The sequence below is a fragment of the Microcaecilia unicolor genome, chromosome 3 (genome assembly GCF_901765095.1).
Source record: "Microcaecilia unicolor chromosome 3, aMicUni1.1, whole genome shotgun sequence".
In the NCBI taxonomy this organism is placed as follows: domain Eukaryota; kingdom Metazoa; phylum Chordata; class Amphibia; order Gymnophiona; family Siphonopidae; genus Microcaecilia; species Microcaecilia unicolor.
The window spans coordinates 385,317,759-385,332,387 of record NC_044033.1 but is presented as its reverse complement, the minus strand read 5'-3'; the positions used below and the strand labels follow the sequence as shown (position 1 = coordinate 385,332,387).

The 14,629-nt window shown below is 43.0% G+C and overlaps 1 protein-coding gene across 1 annotated transcript in view; it reads left to right on the top strand.

Annotated features, from left to right (window-relative positions):
• CCDC25 (coiled-coil domain containing 25) overlaps positions 1 to 11,633 on the top strand; it is an 87,245-nt gene extending 75,612 nt beyond the window's left edge. Inside the window, exon 9 of the mRNA XM_030198670.1 lies at positions 11,033 to 11,633. Within this exon, the coding sequence (XP_030054530.1) occupies positions 11,033 to 11,062 (30 nt within the window). The 3' untranslated portion in view covers positions 11,063 to 11,633. The remainder of the gene's footprint in view (positions 1 to 11,032) is intronic.
• Positions 11,634 to 14,629: the final 2,996 nt, after the last annotated feature.

Below are 14,629 nucleotides of genomic sequence, written 5' to 3'. Positions count from 1 at the left end.
CTAAGATCCATTCCATCTAGAGAGTTGCATGGGGACAGTAATCTAACCCGGCCCCGTGGGAATCTAACCCATCCCTGCCTGTCCCCGCCACAAGTAATCTCCTCCATCCCAACTCCTGGCCCACCCAGCCCTTGCTGTACTGCAGTCACCTTGTTCCCCCTTGATTCCCCCCCCCCCCCCACCCCCCCAAGAATGCGAAATTCTGTAAGCAGTAAAAATACTAGTAAAAGTAATAATAATGTTCTTCTGTACTCTGCTAAGACAGCAGATGTACAGATCCGTACAGGACGCAAACCAAATTCCAGGGCCGCGGAGGGGGGGGGGCAGGGGGGACAAAATTCCCCGGGCCTCCAAGGGGGGGCCTGGCGCCGGAGTCAAGCCATCCGGCGCTGCAGTCCCAGTCTCACCTGCCTGCCCTCTGCTCCGTCCACCACCAGCCCCCCTGCATTAAAATTGGCAGCGCCTCAGTTCCGTTTGGAAAACCAGATCGCCTTCCTTCGGACCTTCCCTCACTGTGTCCCGCCCTCACGGAAACCAGAAGTTACATCAGACGAGGGCGGGACACAGTGAGGGAAGGCCCGAAGGGAGGCGATCTGCCTTTCCAAATGGAGCGGAGGCGCTGCCGATTTTAATGCAGGGGGCCCGGTGGCAGACGGAGCTGAGGGCAGGCAGGTGAGACCAGGGACTGCAGCGGGGGGGGGGAGGGGTGCAGCCTTGCCAAGGGCCTGGCTTAGTGTCTCGGCGGCCCTGCCAATTCCAAAACAAGTAAAGCCAGAAACAACACAATCAATACCTAATTGTTCAACCACCCTTGGGATTCACCTTTGTGTTTAAAAGGCAAAACCACATGCATGTAAGGACTGGATAAATGAATTAAAACAAAGTTTAATGCAAATGCCCTTTACTTGGTAGTAATAATGAAACAGTGATGGAATATTCACACAGCAAACAGTCTGAGGCAACAGATTTATTTTTTGCTGAACATAATTAACTTTGTATGAACCTGGCGGCTAATAGTGTTCTGAACTGGACAGTGTTGGCACATTTAGACTGACGCTGGACAAAACTTTGCAGGAAGCCCTTCCCTCATTATTCAGTACCTCTCTGTGAAAAAAGTAGCAGTAAAAAAGGCAAGTACATTTTTATAATATACCACTGCAATCAACAGGACGGTCCTGCTGAGCTCCGTGCCTGAGCAGAGGCTCCATGAGCAAAAGGGGACCAGAAACAACTGACAGTAAGTGCCGATACTGCCCCCAAAGCAGGGAGAAGCAAGTGAACCTCTCCCCACGGAGGTCAGCGAGAAAACCGAGGGTCAGCAATTGGTTGCGCCTCCGGCCTGCCCTAACCTGCCATCCCACCTCTGCAGCATCTACCAGAGCCTCGGCGGCTTGCAGCAGAAAATCAACGGGCGACGACCAGGGCAGAGTGGGCTGCCCTCCGCTTTGACTGCCCTCCGCAACGACGAGAAGCGACGAGCAAACGGAGCAGAAGCAGACTGTACCCTAACCCCAACTCATCCGTAAGCCACATAGAACCGCAACGACCAGGGCAGAGGTGGCCTGACCCTAACCCCAATTCGCCAGCCCAACCACACGGTCGCGCAGCGGAGAACAGCAACCGAGCTGCGCGAGAGACTACCTGGTGCTGTTGCGGAGAGCAACACCTGTGCAGTGTAGAGCAGCAATTGTGCAGCGGACGGCGACCGAAGCAGAGGTGGTCTGAACTCTACCACAGCCCAAGCACGGTCACCTAGTCACCTGGAACTGCAACGGTTAAGCAGTGGGCGGCGTCTAGAGCAGGGGTGATAAGCCCTCAACCTCCACTCGCTCGCCCAGCGCAGAAGAGAGAAGCGACCGAGCCACACCAGGTCCGAGAGAGCACGTGGGCCATGACCGTTCACGGTCCAACCCTGAAGGGGCAAAAGCACCGAGAAACGAGAGAGGGACACGGAGACGCCCAAAAGATAGTTCATGGTGGAAGGGAAACAAAACAGTGCAGGCGGCCAAGAAGTACAGAAACTGCATGGTTATGAAACCCCGAAAAAACTGTTCAGCCAAGCAAGGATCCAGGGGAAGTCTCTCACAGATTCCAACCTCCAACACAACTCTAAACAACTAAATGTAAGTAAATTATCCACATTTAATCAACAAATCCACACAAATCACTAAAAAGGATTCCGAAGATCTCGACACACCCAAACCAAACCGAAAACACATAAAACCAGAACACAGGATTCCACCCAAAGAACAAAGCAGTACCACACAATTATCAAACACCGCTCACCTGCAACCCATAGCAAATCGACACCAAAATGAATACCGTCAAACTGCTCCTAATAACCTACTCCCTATCCCTAATCCACCAAATACTAACCACCCCACTTACAGAAATCAACACCATACCCACAATACAAAACCATATAAGATTGCCTAGATGCACCACACCCCACCAAACAGACAACCAGGACAAAGGAAGAAAACCAACACGTGGACAACACCAACACATGGGAAAGAATGGTCATAACAAACCCATATCACCTGGATTGGCCACTGTCGGAGACAGGATGCTGGGCTTGATGGACCCTTGGTCTTTTCCCAGTAATAGCGATGCTTATGTACTAAATGACAAAAATCAACACAATACCGAACACAATAGACCCCTACCAAAAAATTCAAGTGGGCTACATCAACGCCAGATCCGTAGTAAATAAAACAGCAATAATAACAGACTGGATCATGTCAGAAAACCTCGACCTACTTTTCATCAATGAAACCTGGATCCATGATCAAAAGGACCCCATAATTCTGGATTTATGCCCCCCAGGATACAAAATCACCCGCTGGACTACACAAGAAAAGAGAGGCGGAGGCATAGCACTAATCCATCAATCCCACTTCACCACCGAAACCATCGCCTAGTCCATAACACCACAACTTGAAATTGCCTCAATCAGAATCCACCACTCAACCCTACTTGGCCACCTAAACTGTGTCCTGTTTTATAGACCACCAGGTAACTGGTATGAATCCCAACAACACTTCATGGATTCCATATCAAACACCTGTGTAGCTAACTCCAACATACTAATACTAGGCAACATCACCCTTCACCTAGAAGACCCAAACTCCGCAAATACACGTGAATGCAAGGAATTCCTCCAACTATGGGACCTCAAATGGCCACATATGCAAGCAACCCATGTCAAAGGGCACATACTTGACCTTATCACACATAAGCTGTCCTCCGACCAGAACCTAATAATAATGGATACTAAATGGACAGACACACGATGGTCAGACCATTACAAACTAAACGTATCCCTACAGTGGCGAAAAAAGGGCTCAAACCGAATACAAGAACACTCAACCTACACCACAAAAGGCCAAGTAGACCCGGAAATATTCTGGAAACTGATCTACAATAACAAATGGACACCACAAATGGACTCGATATACTATCTCATAGACTGGGACATAAGATGCAGAAACATATTAGACAAAATAGCACCACTACAAACAAGATCCTCACGTAGACAGAACTCGAGACCGTGGTACAACGAAGACCTGAGAAAACTGAAAACATAAACTAGAAAACTCGAATGAGCATGGAAAAAATAAAAAATGAGCACACCCTCAATGCATGGAAACAGACACAAAGAAAATATAAATATGCAATAAGACAAACCAAAAGGTCATACTACAAAACCAAAATAGGACCAGACTACAAAGACACGAAGAAACTATACCAACTCGTGAACAAACTATTAGACACCACACTGGTCACCACAACCACTACAGACACCCCATCAGCCCACACACTTGCTAAATACATCAAAGAAAAAATTGTAAACCTACGCAACACGTTACCTCAGAATACCACCGACTTCGAAAAGTTCATTGAGTGTCTAGACTCAATCATCGATGAATACCCTGCAGACAGAACCTGGACAAACTTTGCTCTCCTCACCGTGGAAACAATCACCCAGGCGATCAACAAGTCCGCCAGAACTCACTGTAAACTGGACACCTGTCCCAATTACCTAATAAAATCCGCCCCTCAACGTTTCATGACAGACCTCATATCCCACCTCAACTACATGCTTCAACATGGACGCTTCCCCAAGGAAAATGTCAACATCCTACTCACACCGATACCAAAAGATACAAAGAAGAAAATGAACGAAATCACCAACTACCGACCAGTCACATCTATCCCACTGGTAGTCAAACTGACGGAAAGCATGGTAACCAAACAACTCACCTATTACTTAAACAAATTCTCTGTACTACACGAATCACAATCAGGATTTCGCTCCAACCACAGCACTGAAACAGTACTAGTAACTCTTCTACCCAAGTTTAAACAAGAAATTGCAAAAGGCAAAAGCATACTTCTCCTACAATTCGACATGTCTCGTGCATTCGACATGGTAAACCATAAAATACTACTATACATCCTAGAATACTTCAGGATTGGTGGAAATGTACTTAGCTGGATTAAGGGTTTCTTAACCGCAAGAACATATCAAGTGAAATCTCACTCGAACATATCATCACCATGGAAATCAGACTGTGGAGTACCCCAAGGATCACCACTATCACCGATCCTTTTCAACCTAATGATGACCCCACTAGCCAAATCCCTGGCCAACCAAGGACTCAACCAATACATCTACACAGACGATGTCATGATAACCTTACAAACATGATCTAACAGAAATCACTAATGAAATCAAAATCAGCCTGAAAATCATGAACTCATGGGTGGATGCATTCCACCTAAAACTTAATGCAGATAAAACACACTGTCTCATCCTCTCATTCCAATACAAAACAAACAAACCCAACTACATAAACATCCCAGACTACACCCTTCCCGTATGAGACAGCCTGAAAATTCTCAGTTATAATAGACCGAAACCTCACGCTAGACACCCAAGCGAAATCTACAAGAAAGAAAATGTTCCACTCAATGTGGAAGCTCAAATGAGTGAAACCTTTCTTCCTGAGGGAAATATTCCGCAACTTGGTACAATCTATGGTACTAAGCCACCTAGACTACTGTAATGGAATCTACGCGAGATGCAAAGCAGTAATCATAAAGAAACTGCAAACAGCTCAAAACACCGCAGCCAGACTTATATTCGGAAAAACGAGATTCGAAAGCGCCAAACCCCTACGAGAAAAACTACACTGGCTTCCAATCAAAGAATGTATTGCATTCAAAATCTGCACATTGGTTCATAGAATTATCTACGTGTAGGCCCCAGAATACATGACAGACCTCATTGACTTACCAACCAGAAACACAACAAGATCAAACACGCACATACTTAAATCTCCACTACCCAAGCTGCAAAGGACTCAGACACAAATCAACCTATGCATCCAGCTTCTCCTATATAAGCACGCACTACCAAACGTGTGGAACGCACTACCAAACGCCGTGAAAACAACGCAAGACCTAACAAACTTCCGGAAGTAACTGAAAACTTACCTGTTCAAAAAGGCATCTCTGAACGATCCAACTTAAATGCCTAAACCCTGCAACACAACGAATGGGCAGTATTCACAATGGAGAAGGGTAGTTAGCGGGGTTCCTCAGGGGTCTGTGCTAGGACCGCTGCTTTTTAATATGTTCATAAATAATTTAGAGATGGGAGTAACTAGTGAGGTAATTTGCTGATGACACAAAGTTATTGAAAGTCGTTAACTCGCGACAGGATTGTGAAAAATTACAGAAGGACCTTACGAGACTGGGAGACTGGGCGTCTAAATGGCAGATGACGTTTAATGTGAGCAAGTGCAAGGTGATGCATGTGGGAAAAAAGAACCTGAACTATAGCTACGTCATGCAAGGTTCCACGTTAGGAGTTACGGACCAAGAAAGGGATCTGGGTGTCGTCGTCGATAATACACTGAAACCTTCTGCTCAGTGTGCTGCTGCGACTAGGAAAGCAAATAGAATGTTGGGTATTATTAGGAAAGGTATGGAAAACAGGTGTGAGGATGTTATAATGCCGTTGTATCCCTCCATGGTGCGACTGCACCTTGAGTATTGTGTTCAATTCTGGTCGCCGCATCTCAAGAAAGATATAGAGGCATATTTTCAAAGCACTTAGCCTTCCAAAGTTCCATAGAAACCTATGGCTAAGTGCTTTGAAAATATGCCTCATAGTAGAATTGGAGAAGGTGCAGCGAAGGGCGACTAAAATGATAGCGGGGATGGGACGACTTCCCTATGAAGAAAGACTAAGGAGGCTAGGGCTTTTCAGCTTGGAGAAGAGACGGCTGAGGGGAGACATGATAGAGGTATATAAAATAATGAGTGGAGTGGAACAGGTGGATGTGAAGCGTCTGTTCACGCTTTCCAAAAATACTACGAATAGGGGGCATGCGATGAAACTAGTACATTTAAAATAAATCGGAGAAAATGTTTCTTCACCCAACGCATAATTAAACTCTGGAATTCGTTGCCAGAGAACGTGGTGAAGGCGGTTAGCTTGGCAGAGTTTAACAAGGGGTTAGACGGTTTCCTAAAGGACAAGTCCATAAACCACTACTAAATGGACTTGGGAAAAATCCACAATTCCAGGAATAACATGTATAGAATGTTTGTATGTTTGGGAAACTTGCCAGGTGCCCTTGGCCTGGATGGCCGCTGTCGTGGACAGGATGCTGGGCTCGATGGACCCTTGGTCTTTTCCCAGTGTGGCATTACTTATGTACTTATGAATCTAACACTCGAAATGGACATAACTCTTCTCCTTTCCTATTCCTTAATGTGTCTGTCACACATGATCTCTACCATAATTTCAGTATGTACTTGTCATACCGGAACTGGTGATTGCCAGCACGGCGCTATGTTTGCTACATTGAGCCTGCAAATAGGTGGGAAAATGTGGGATACAAATGCAATAAATAAATAAAATAAAAGGAGCAAATTCCCACATGCCATCTTTTTCTTTTCATATATAGGCACAGAAAAAAGAAAAGATTTTAAATGCTCCCAGATTCCAACCTAATTCATGTTTAATGTGGGATATAAATGTCATAAATAAGTAAATAGAAATTCTGAATGTTGAGCACCTGATTCTCATAACATGTTGTCAGTTTTAGTGGCCCTTTACTAGGAGAAAAAAAATCTCTGCATGAATATCAGTGCTAGGATGTCCCTATAACCAGCCCCTCCAAATGACACACTGATTACGATTTATAACAAATTACTACTTTACCTATGAAAAGTTATTCAGTTACTATACTTCCTCTGTGTACATCCGTGTGCTGCACAAGCCAGCATGTTTGAAAATGTAAGTGAGATTAAATAAAAATGCCACGTACAATAAAGAGCGACAACCTGGATTAAGCAGCTCATAGGTTTGCTTGCTTTGTTTTGAGTGTATGGCGATGACAGCTGTGCAAGGAAGGGGAAACAGAGACTTACCTAATTGCCTTCAACTTTTGACATCATCCAGACTCCATCCATCCACCTCTCCTCTGGCCCTGGGTGCCCTGGCACATACCTCAAAGCACCGTGATGGTCTAGTGGCTTCTTCGGACTGGAAAGATCCCCACTCTTCCCTGCCTGCTGCTGCTGCTGATCCTCTTGCTGTCTCCGCTTTTTTTAAATGGCTACCGAGACTTCAAGCCACTAGACCACCAGGGTGCTTTGAGGTATGTGCCGGAAAGGCACTCTGCTGCTCAGGTGAGGGAAGGCACCTCCACGGGGATCCCGCAGAACTCAGGTTCCACTATCCCCGCTCCCATGCATCTCTCTAATTCCATCCCCACCTATACCCACAGGAGTTGACGCTATTATTGACTTGCTTGCAACCCTCTCTTTCCAACCCCAACAGCCTCCTGTGGTTTTTTTGAGTGGTATTCACTGTTCAATCAATTAATGTTCCCAGCCTCAGTCTGATGTTCCAGCTGCCTCTCTGGCCATTCCAAGCCTCATTCTGGCACTCCTAGCTGTCTCTCTTCATACATTCATTTTGGTGCTTCAGTTGCCCTTCTCAGTGCATTCCAAACTTCATTCTGGAGTTAACCAGAGATTTTAACTGCACTCCTGCAGGACTCGCATGACAACTTCCTCCATCCTTGTGGGAATCCCATGTCAACTTCTTCCATACCAGCGGGATTCCCACAATCTTCATTCCTGTACAGCTTTCTAGGACACACTGCAGTGTTCTCCTGCTTCTCCTCTTGTCACCTGATCAGCATGAGAAGCAATTGAAATTTCCTGTCTGCCTGCCTGCCTGCCTTCTTATATTAGTCAATCCAGCTCAATCCCCAGTCTCCCACAGCAAGTCTTCAGGAAGGGGTGGATTTTGCAACACTGGCTACAGAATTATGGGAAAGCAAGAGTCTTGATTATATACTAACATTTATTGAGTTATGAGTCTCCTATAACATGCCTAGTCTCTTTTTGCTGCTATAGTCTATTTATTTATTATTACATTTGTACCCTGCACTTTCCCACTCAAAGCAGGCTCAGAACTTTTGAAAATAAGATTAATGAACCTCAGAAGGGCCCCTAGTATGTAGTAGACTCTGCTATTATTGTCTTGGAAATGACAGGTCATTACAAATACTGAAAATGAGATCGGTTACTGAAGAAGATGCGCTTACTTAGCTTCTGATCCTGAGAATGAATATTTTAATATTACTGCTATGTTAGCATATTTAGTTCATTACTTGAACTTGATATACCACAATTAGTGTTTGCACCCAGCTTAGTGATTTACAATGCATTAAATGAAATAGGAGAAATGAGGTGAGAGAAGAAGAGAATAAGAACATGGCTCACATCGGTTTATTTGTAGCAGAGAAGATGATAGATTGTGTTGTATTTTGGTTGGATCATATGTTAATGATTTAACCCAGGACTCAACAAACATTCTTTCAATTTAGGAGAGAAATTGTGGAAGCAGACAGTCAAAAGTAGGTAAAAACAGAGATAAACTTTATTAAGTTCAACCACCTAATACATTTTATCTATCTGCCTTTCTGCCTACCTACAGACCATGTTTTCTTCCACAGTTTCTCTCCTTTGGGAATTAGAGTGCTTGCCTACTTGTTTTTTGGGACCTTTCAGTTTAAGAGCAAGCAGCTAAGACTTCACCCCTGTATCTGCACCTTCTTCCCCCCCCCCCCCCCTTTTGTCTCTACCAAAGTTGAGCAAGGGCAAGATGGGGAGAAAAATCCTTTCTGAGATCTGCTGAAGTTCCTTCAGGGCCTAACTTACTAAGGGGCAAGAGTAAATCTGGTTCTTAATGCATCTTTGCAGGCCATTGACAGAAATTTACTTCCAGCAGCTGTCCTCTTCTCCAACCTGTCCTCTGACCTCTCATTCCCCCACCCCTGTTGTTGCAGGCCACTGGTAGAAATTTACTTTCAACAGCTATCCTACCCCCCCTTTCATCTCCCCCAGCCTGTCCTCTGGTCTCTCATTCCCCCACCCCTGTTGTTGCCCCCCCCCCTATCTCTCTGTATCTCTAGCCCTATCCCATCTCCCTTCTCTATCCCTATCCCATCTCCCTTCTCTAATTGGCTGGTTGGCTGGGCCCCCTCCTAATCAGTCCTCACTACCTAGGATGCCAGTCAGTCAGTCATCCCCCTAAGCCTCTATTCAGTTTCCCCTCACTTATGATAACTTCCAAGGAAGACAGAAGACCCCCCCCCCCCCCCCCCCCCCAAATCTCTCCTATCTGTCCCCTTCTCCTCTACTGCTAATTGAAGACTCTGTTCCTTTTATTTTGCTGCACCTCAAGCCTGGAATAGACTTCCGAGCATGTACGTCTAGCCCCGTCTTTAGCCGTTTTCAAGTCCAAACTCAAAGCCCACCTCTTTACCACTGCTTTTGACTCCTAACTCACTTGCCCTGTCCTTTTATCCTCACCTCTTTATTCCCTTACCCTTAATTGTTCTGTCTGTTTACCTGTCTTATCTAGATTGTAAGCTCTGTGAGCAGGGACTGTCTTTTTGTGTATGGTATGTTTTATATACACCTAAAAGTAAACTGGGACTCCTACCTGTGCTCGCGCCATCCTGGAGCCTTCCCTCTGATGCAGCTTTCTAGTCGTGGGACCAGAAAGTTATGTCAGAGGGAAGGCTGGGAGCTGGCGTGAGCAGCAGGAAGGAGCTGCCGGTGAAGAATAGGAGCCTTGAATTTTAGAAAAACGAATCAATTCAGATTGATTTGCTAAAAATGAATCACCAAATTAATTCAAATCGCAAATCGGACAGCACTAATGCACAGTGCTGTGTCTCCCATAAATTTCTTGACTGCTCTTTCCTGTTTTAACTCTTCAAAGCATGCCTGTGCCTATATAATAATACTGCCTAAATAATAACTTACCAAGAACTTATAACTTACCAAGAACTTTTTACTTATTTTTCTTTCTGGTGAGCTATGTATTCTCTTACTTTTATAATTGAATGTTTTTGTATATTTAACTCCCTTCATGTTTTGAAATAATTTCATCAAATTTAAAATGAAAGGAGATATGTCAAGGTTATGACAGCCTACGGGTAGCCTGGTAAACTCTTCTATTCAGAGTGCCATAGGAAGGAGAGGAGATGTCTAAGACTTGCATATCCAAGGGAGCAAGGACGTCCAAGACGCCTGCTTCTCCCTGAAGACTTCAGAGCAGCCCATTCCAAAACCAGAAGATGACATCTTTGGTAGCATTTTAGCTTGATTTTTTTTTTCTTTTTCATTGCAGTTTTCAACATTTTTTCCCAGTAGTTGGTTCATTAATTGGGATAGGATCAAGCTGAATTGTACCAGTGGCCTCTTCGAAATAGGAAACCCATTTTCATGGTGCTCACTTCCAGCAATGGGAGGTGGAGGGGAGTCAATACTTAAATATTTCCAAATGTAGATTGAAATGTAGAGATAACTGTATTATAGTTGAAAGAATTGGCAACATTTGTGGCCAAGAATACATTGAGAAAATAGAGACTGTAGAGAATTAAGTACCTTTTTTTCTCTTATGCTGTTTTGGTTTTCTTTGTTCTCTTCACAGGATGGTTATGATTCAGATGACTTCATGTAATCACAGGGCACAGAGTGGAGGTCACAGTTTAAACTTCTAGATGCACATCAGGATGCCAAAAGAAGTGAACCAGCTTTAGATGCTTAAGAATCTGTTCTCATTTGCTGGCAATAAGCTCTAGAATGAAGTGCCATGGATTTGCCAGAACTGTATGTTTGCCATGGGGATCTTTATTTACATATTTCATTTTATACATTTGTTCTTGACAGTCCTCTGTGCCCTTTCCAGTTGCCATGATGCTTCTTTAGAAATTCTACATCCTTTCTAACTGTACCAGCAAGAGGTCCACAGCAAAAGGTAGTGTCTTTCTGAGATTATTTAGAAGGCATAAGAAACTGGAGTGAAAAATAAAACCTTATATTAATTGCCCATTAGTCAGAGTACAGAAGGATGGATGATCACTATGATTTACAGAAATGAGGAGGTGGTTAACATGGGCTAACCAGAATAGCCTTCTATCTGACATAACTGCCTGCTGGAATATTAGCATTTTTACCAAAATATAAATTTGAACTGCAGATGGACTGCAAAATGGTTCATTAAAATGGCAATTAAAAAATGCAAATAGTGACAGATATGTTCCATTTCTTCTCTTATGATGGTTCTGAGGCTCAGATGTTTGATAAGTAATTTGGAATATTTTAAACTGAGGAATCTGTAGCCCTGGACCCTAGAGATATAGGTCTGTTCACCAACTATAACTCTTGTAGTGTACTTCTGAACAGTGTGTGGTATATTGGTAAAGAGATATCAGAGTCACTTTATCTCATCCTCTATAATGCCATTCTTTTTGCATTCTTCTTTACTCTGGATACTGTACGTACACTCCCTTTAAAAACCAATACAGAATCTGGATTTACATATAGGGTGAAGTTAGAGGACCTGTTAGCATCCTCTGTTCTTCCATTATAGGTAAGCTTCTGTACCATTCATATTCTCTACCAGAAAAGGAAGTGTAACCAGGTATTCTAGAGAACTAGTACATTATTGATCAAGACTTACTGACATAGGCAGGAGAGAAGTGGAGTGGAGTGTTGCCATATTCATTTTTCCACTGGATTATACCTCCAGTCAGCTGCCTAAAGGAGCATGGAAGGGGCCTATAAATTATAGTCTGGTAATGAATGCAGGTCCTCAAGTCATTTTTAAGCAGCAGACAATGGTAGTCTTATGGTCTCTGCAAAGCAGCCCTAAACTTGTTCTAGGAAACTAGTTTCCAAAGCAGGTACACTGACATTAAAACAATTGGACTTTCTTAAATGACTTGTGTATGTAGGCATGTTTTCCTAGTGCAGATAAAGGAGGGAAAAAGAGGAATTAAAAGAAAATAGCCAGAGTACAGCAGCTAGTGATGTTTTAAAAAAATAGGATTGCACTTAAGTAACACACAGCTCATTAATTTAGGTCATGCAGAATTACAGATATACATGATCCTATGTGCAAACGGATTTTCTAGCCTTTTTCTATTTAGGAGCTTTTCCTGGGTTTCTGGATCCATCAAAATAAGAATAACATCTGGCAACATGAGCTTTCATTTTCATCTACCCATGGACTTTTTTTTTTTTTTTTTAACACCCATGTATATCCGTTCCTAGTTTACTATATCAGTCATGACAGTGGTGGACCCTGGCTGAAGACCATGCATCAGGCTCCTTGCAGAACCATGTAATCAAGGGTCCTAAGTCTACCCACTAGATGAAGTTCTTGCAGAATGACTGTGAAGATGGCTTCCAGAGCAGACCTAACCTAGCCCAGGCTGCAGAAGATATAAGGAATGGAGCACAGGTTCTGTGCATGGCAATGGCACTGCCACTGGGCCAGCCCAGAATTTTCTTGACTAATAAATTAGGTACATGGTTTTTAGGTAGAATTTGTTATGTAAGAATAAATGGATCCAGGACAAAAATGTGACGGTACAGTCTGGGAAATTAAATTTGGAAGTTTTTCATCATTGGATATATAACCCTCAGCTAAGAGTATAATAAAAGCCATGCTGACTCAGACCCAGATCTATTGAACATAGCATCCTGTGTTTTGATAGTGACCCAGGTCTCAAGTAACTGACAGATCCCCCAAAGAAGATGTTTCTCATAGCTGTTTTCCAGGGGTGAACAGTGGCATTTCCAAAGCTTTACTAATACTTTTTTATGGACTTCTCAGGAGCTTGTCCATCCCCCTTTTGAATTTCACTATGTTGGTCCCCTTGACCATCCTCCAGCCACAAACTCCATAGTTTAATTACGAGCTGTGTGAAAGTAGAATCTTTTACAATTTGTTTTCAGTATTCTGGTCTTTAGATTCATAAAATGACTTCTTGTATTGTTTGACATTTACACAACGTTTTCATATTTATCTTTTCCATCCCACTCATAATTTTATGGACTTTCATCATATTCCCTTTCAGTCATCTATTCTAAAGACTGAATAATCCTAACCTGTTTAGCCACTAATCCCTTTTCTTATTTTTGTCACCCTTCTTTGAACTTTCTAATTGCACTATATCTTTTTTTGAGACAGGGTGACCAGAACTGCACAGTCGCACCACAGACTTATACAGAAGTGTAATTGTATTCTCTAGTTTTGTTCTCCATTCTTTTTCAGATAATCCCTAACATTGTGTGCTTTTTTTTTTTAGCAACTGTGCCACACTGGGCTGAACACTTCAACAAATTATCCAGTAGTTCTAGTAGTTTACTGAATTTTGTCCTTTTGGAAAAGTGTTGATGCAGTGATCCTTATTTAAAGGTTGGGGGGGGGGGTGCTGGTTCCTTAAGAACTTTTGGTAGATGGGAGACTGGGGAGGGGGTGCTAGTAGCTAGACAAGGAGGATAGAGAACAATGGTGGAAGAAACTAGAGAGTAAAGCAACTGTCACTAGTTAAATTGCTGTTTGGGGGTGGAGGGGAACATTGGGGTCTGGGGGAGGAAAGGAGGGTGTGCATAGGAAAACAATTGCTGAGCTCTTTGAACAGTAGAGTGAAAGATAAATATGGTCGCCTGAATTTAAAAGTGGTGTGTGTACAATTTTTCATGAAATGAGATATATATATTTCAGTACACTGCTGTAAGATCATCTTGAATGCCAAATTGTTTTTTTAATATACTTCATTATGTTGCTATTAAAAATTTAATTATGACATATTATTGGTGAATTATAATAAGCGCATTAAATTTTCCTATTCTCTGCTTCATAATCAAGTAACATATACAGCTCTTTTGCTTTCAGCTCTCTAGCTGTGAAACAATAGTTTTTCTTATATTGATGAAATGTTACTTTCTCTATGCTTACTGATGTACAGTATACATAGGAATGCACCTGTTTTTGATATAGAGGTTCCTCTTCCTCCTTTAAATTTCCATTTCATTCAGTGCTAAAGCTGGGCGCCTTCAATTGCAGCTGCCCAAGGCATAATAATAGATAGTGAATATATTGTTTTATGTTGAAATAATTGTTAATGAGCATTTCCACAACACAAAATAAGTGTAGATACCTGTGCCACCAGTAGCCAAAATGAAAATTCACATATCAACATTGCAAGAAAACATATAACTCTGGTATAGATTGTAT